The sequence below is a fragment of the Gracilinanus agilis genome, chromosome 2 (genome assembly GCF_016433145.1).
Source record: "Gracilinanus agilis isolate LMUSP501 chromosome 2, AgileGrace, whole genome shotgun sequence".
In the NCBI taxonomy this organism is placed as follows: Eukaryota; Metazoa; Chordata; class Mammalia; order Didelphimorphia; family Didelphidae; genus Gracilinanus; species Gracilinanus agilis.
The window spans coordinates 329,906,549-329,912,548 of record NC_058131.1 but is presented as its reverse complement, the minus strand read 5'-3'; the positions used below and the strand labels follow the sequence as shown (position 1 = coordinate 329,912,548).

Below are 6,000 nucleotides of genomic sequence, written 5' to 3'. Positions count from 1 at the left end.
ATTGGCGGCGTGTTTGTCTAAAGCTGCGTCCTGTGCTGATAGACTGAGGAAGATAAGGGCTAACCTTATTAAAGCAATAAGAGGCCTTTGTTCATGTCAGGGAGTTCTGTGACCGTGAAGATGTTAGATGCGGATGGATAATTCCCTCTGACTCCAGTGATGTCCTCAACCATGCTCCACGAAAGACTGAGGAGGCTTAAAACAGGAGGGGGACACATTCTGAAATGATACATGTCAAATTGCTAAACTGTATTTCTAATGCCAGAGAGAGTTTATGTAAAGTCTTACACTGTTGTAAAATGTGTAACACTACCCACTGGCAAGACTCAGGAAAGCTTGGGCCTGGTTGTTTTTTAGAAAAATAAATAAATTCAAAAACGTCTTCCAGCCCATTAAAGCTGGTTATGTTTTGCCCATAGATTCCTTTGCACAAGGCCTTTAGAGAGCTGAATGACTGAAACCATTACCTCACTTCTAGCCAATCAGAGGACTGGTCCCTCAAGCCTTTTTCTTTGCTACAGTTTTACCTGCAGACTGGCAACACACTGCGTTCCATTTTCTCCAGGGGATCCTTTGAAGAATGTCTCTGGGTTTGTCTTTGCAGTGCCCTGGCATTGTTTAAAATGTTTCTTTTTATTCAAGGTTTAAAAGAGGAAACATTTCCTTTTTTTATTATTTATTTTTTTATTTTTTTTATTCTAAGCTGTACATCAGGGTCTCCCTGCCTCTGACATTGACAGGCTCTAGGGAAGAGGGAAAGACTTGGAAGTGCTGTCAAGGATGGAGTTGTCTCTGACCTTGTTACACAAATCATCACCAAAAGGCTTTTGGTGTTTTCTGTGCCTCGGGCAGCTCAGTAACATGGCCAAGCAGGCTCTCCCAGGTCATGCAAATAGCAAAAGGAAAATACACAGATACACAGAAAAAGGACACCCAGGAATAATGTACAGGCATCCTTCTCAATTTCCCTGCTTTTCTGCAAAGTCTTACCCATCTCTTCTCTTTCCTCTAACACTATATAAGTTTATGCACAAATAGTATCACCTGAGGGCTGGTCTCTGGCATAGTAGGTGAATTCTTCTTTCTCCCTGCTTTGTATGTGTTGGTTCCTGGAGGCCAAACATGAGAAAGAGGCTGGTGCCCGCCTCAGAGTTATGGGCTTCAGCTGCTGCTTTTTCACCTCTAGAGTTCAACTGTCTTGCCATCCTTGCTGAGCTAATCGTGGCTCACATGGCTGTGGATTGCCCTGACTTCTCAAATTAGCCTATTATTGATGGAAGATGGGCTATATTTCTGTTTTGTGTGGAGAAAAAAACCTCCTGGGAGAATAGCTTTTGAACCCATAAACAAATTCATTTTGGAGGTTTAAGAAAAACACATGGAAAGAAATCCCCCTCCTGGCTTTAGAGTGGTCTTCACAAGACTTTCTCTACCACTGCATTTCCAGAACACTCCTCATATTAGAAGTACAGTACCCTCCAACCCTGAGCCCTCATCTTCTGATTACCTGGTTCCTCTCAGGACCTCTAATTTAAAGAGCAAACCCAGGCTAAAGATGTTTTTCATTGTTCTCCAGGGAGCCTTGCTGTTTCATCTCCACACAGGACTTTTTCTACCATGTGGCTGGAATAGGTACCTTCTTCTCCCACCCACTCTCCCTTTCAATTCCTCATTATGAATTGCCTTCCCCTATTAGAATGTAAGCTTCTTGAGGGCAGAGATTGTCTTTCTTTCTGTTTCTATTTGTATTCCTTATGTTTGGCACAATGCCTAGCTCTTTGCAAATATTTAATAAACACTTGTTGTCTGACGGAAATAACTTGGACATTACAAATGAGGCCAGAAAAGGGTACTCAATCTTTACCCACCCCACATCATTGATCCCCACTTGTGTTCATTTGTTAGTCCTTTCCAGCATTGTGCTTTGCTCATAGTAAGCACATAATACTTTTGTTGAATAAACAAAAGAAGTTATTTCATAAAACATTCACTGTATGTGGGTATCCACATATAAAAAATGTATATGAAGGATGCTTCAGTAACATGAATACTGTATACACCAATGGGAATTCAGTGTGAAATGAAAGCTTCAATATTAAAATGCAATAAAGTAAGCTTATCCTTACCATCTGTCTGACTCAGTTTCCTCAACTGTAAAATGGTTATAATAATAGTGTCTGTCTTTTGAGGTTGTTGAGTATCAAAGGAAATCTGTTTTAAATAATTAGCACAGTGTCTGGCATATTATAGGTGCTTAATAAGTATTTGTTCCTTTCTTTTCTTCCTTTTCCTTTCTAGTAGTTTCAATATATCTTTAAGAAAGATATGTTAGAAAGTGCCACTGATATATATGTATAGACACATATACACACATGTGCGTCTGTATTTCCTTTGCATTTTTCTCATCAGGTAAATGCTTTTCCAGATAACCTCTGGCTCAGATTCACCATGTATCATTGACTCACATAATAGTGTTGCAGGAAAGAACTGTAGAGATCAAGTTCATGTTCCTTGTTTTTGATTTGAGGAAACTGAAGCCTGGAGAACTTAATGACTTTCTTGACATCACATAATTAATGAGTGACTAAGTCAGTATACAAATCCAGGTCTTCTAACTCCTAAGTTCAGTATTGTTTATAGTGTTCTTTGCTACCTTCAAATGGCTTGGTTTCTTTGAAATGGTTCAATGAATCCATTTTAAATTTCTGTCTTCAGTGTCTTTGTACTTGAACTCTGTTGTTACTATTTAGTCATTTCTGTCTTATCTGACTCTTTGTGACTCCTTTTTGGGATTTTCTTAGAGCTAATGGACTGGTTTGTCATTTTTTTTTTTCCAACTCATTTTACAGATGAAGAAACTGAGGTAAATAGCCTTAAGTACCTTGTCCAGAGTCATGCAGCTAATATGTATCTGAAGCTGGATTTGAAACTCAGCTCCTCCTGACTCCAGGCCTGGAATTCTACTCATTGAGCCACCACTAGCCACAGCTAGTCTTTATGCTTTAGCAACATTTTTGTTTTTGTAGTAACACTTTAAAGTGCATTTACATTGTTCAACTATTAGACATAATTTTAGCATTTTTAATCTCTACCTTTTTATTTCCTGTACAGTAATTAGTGCCTTAGTATAATACATCATTAAGGCCAATCAGTAGTTTTATTCCCAATTTCAAAGTTTATTACATTGTTTTATTTACAGATGTTCTGTTAGTATTCAAACAATGCAAATGAAGAGAAACAGGGTAAAAGTTGACGGTTTGGCTTGGCTTATGGGAAAAAAGAGAAAAGATGAATTATCAGAGCAGGGATTTATAAAAACATGATAACTTTTATGCAGCAGTTAGCTATTCATTAGAAATTACAGAAAATTGTAATGCATTTGTTTTTTCAGCTATTAGAGACATCGTTATTCTGAATAAAATGAAATTGTGCATGGATTTAAATCTCTAAGTGGACTACTTGGCAAGTTAAAGGCTTGTGTAAGTTCCTTGAAGGCAGGCACTATTTTACGTTTATCTTTGGTTTCTAAGGACCTTTCACAGTTTTTGGTACATCTAAGCTTACTGAGTGTCATCATAATGAAATGCTTTGTTGGCAATTAGTCAATTGCTTGTTGGTTGATTGATTATAAGGAATGGGCTGTCAAGAACAAGAGTGCTTTTAACAAGTTCAAACAATTTGAGGACTTTAAGGATTGTAACATCATTTATTCAAAGTCTATATATGTTTGGATGTGTATATATATATATATATATCTTTGTCTATATAATGTATAATGAACCCTTCATTCCTTCAAAGATACACATTTTCTTTCATGTGAATGCTTTGTCCATGGATATAAAACTCCAATGTGCCTTAGATAACCACTTTCATCAATTATTATGGCCAAAAATATATGTTGCCTAATGTATAACATTTTAGTCATACACCTTACTACTACTAATACTACTACCACTCCTCCTCCTCCTTCTCCTCCTCCTACTTCTACCATCACTACTAATACTACTATTATTAGGACCACCTCTACTACCAGACTGGAAAGGCTAGATATATGGCATCATCTGAGGACCAGTCTAGCTGAACTTATAATTACATCATCAGACTGGTCACAGGGTAGTGAATTTTCTAGCCATGGCAACTCACGTTAAAACACATGGAAGGTTAGGGATCTGTGACAGTAGAAGAAATACTGAAACCATCAAAATCATAGATCTTTTATGTGTTCAAGTACATGTGTCTCTAAATGTGTCTGTTTACTAGAATATGTGTTTATATACTATACAGGGTATCCCCAAAGTTTTCATGTACTTTTAAGCTTTCAAAATTTAGAATTGCATCAAGACCTTTAAGGGATACTCAGTATCTATAGTATAAAAATTAATTAAATGTTTATGAACACCTGCCCTTGGTTTTTTTCTTTAGCAGAATGTGTTTCTACTATTTTATTATTAAAGTTTTATTGCTATTTTTGCAACTAATTTGGATAATGGTAAGAGATCATTTAACATGTGCAGAAAGAAATTTAGCATTTTCCCAAAACCCTAACCAGCCTCAAAATGAACACTTTGATTGCTGACTATCTAAAGAAACAAACCAAAAATCACTACACCTTATTCTTTTACTTCTGAGCTGAACTGGAAGAAGTACTGATACAAACAACTGAGGTTAAGATGTATATGTGTGTATGCACACAGTTCATTAACACACATATATGTGTCCAAAAATATGCACACATTCTTTCTTTGGGACCTATGGGTCAGAGAGAAGCGTACCCATGACTGATTTCAAAGCATCTTTCTTTTTCCAGATGTGTCGAACCAAAGTGGTGGACTTGAGTGAAGAGGTGTCTCAACATGCATGGTATCCTTGTACAATCAACTACCAATATTCATATATGATGCAGACCACTTTCTGGCTCAAGGTAAGAGTTTGGGATGAAAGTCCTTTAAGATTCCCCAAATGCTTCTATTGGGTCACTGATTCTATATGTTTATATATCGATCTACTCATTAAGAGAATCCATGTATATAGTAGGAGGAGTGTTATACCCTTGCGAACATGAGGCTTCCTTGAATTTGGCCTTGAACAAAAACATTTCTAAAGCTATTTAACTCTTCGTGATTTTCTTTTTCTCCCTTGAAACCTAATCCCTCCCCTTGAAGTCAAGGTAAAAGACTTTAAGATCATTTGTTTTTCTCTCACAGGCTTTCTTTTCCCAGCCAATGGTAGCCACAGCAGTTATTGTCCATCTGGTGACTGATGGGACAAACTATTTGGACCAGAAACAGGAGACGATCAGTGTTCAGCTGCTGGACACTAAAGAGCAAAATCATGATTTGGGTATGCTATACACATATAAACATATACACTTGTAGATATGTATACATATACGTATATATATATGTATGTGTATAAATACAGATATCACATATACAAGTATATTTACTCATATAGAGATATACAGCTATACAAAAATGTGATTTTTCTTTTGTAGGATTAACTTTTATCTATTGTATTTATTACCTTGGTGTGCATATTAAATTCATAGTAATTAATATTAGAATTAGAACAGGTATAGCAGTGATATAAAACTCTAAAGTGCCTCAGTGGGTTGAGAGTCAGGTCTAGCCTAGAGATGGGAATTCCTGGGTTCCAATGTGACCTCAGACATGTTCTAGCTCTGTGAAACTTACCCCCAATGCCTAGCCCTTACCTCTCTTCTATTCCTTAGAATCAATACATATTAGTTCTATGATGGAAAGTAAGGGTTTAAAAACTGAAAAGAATTAGAAGGAATCAAAGGGATTACCTAATCCCCTTTTTAATTTATAAGGAGGAACCTAAGGCCAGAAAAGAAATTATTTATTTGCCATAAATAGCTAGTTTATGACCGAATCAAGACTAAAATACAATTCTCCTGAAATTCCTTTATGTCACTAAAAAAAAAAATCTTTTAAACTCTTTGGGGATAACAATCTTGTCCTTGTCTCTCCCCACAAA

At 36.5% G+C, this 6,000-nt stretch overlaps 1 protein-coding gene across 1 annotated transcript in view; it reads left to right on the top strand.

Moving 5' to 3' along the window:
• PAPPA (pappalysin 1) overlaps window positions 1-6,000 on the top strand; it is a 293,056-nt gene that overhangs the window by 204,613 nt on the left and 82,443 nt on the right. The window contains exons 11-12 of the mRNA XM_044664273.1: window positions 4,808-4,921; window positions 5,205-5,340. Coding sequence (XP_044520208.1) covers window positions 4,808-4,921; window positions 5,205-5,340 — 250 coding nt within the window. The remainder of the gene's footprint in view (window positions 1-4,807; window positions 4,922-5,204; window positions 5,341-6,000) is intronic.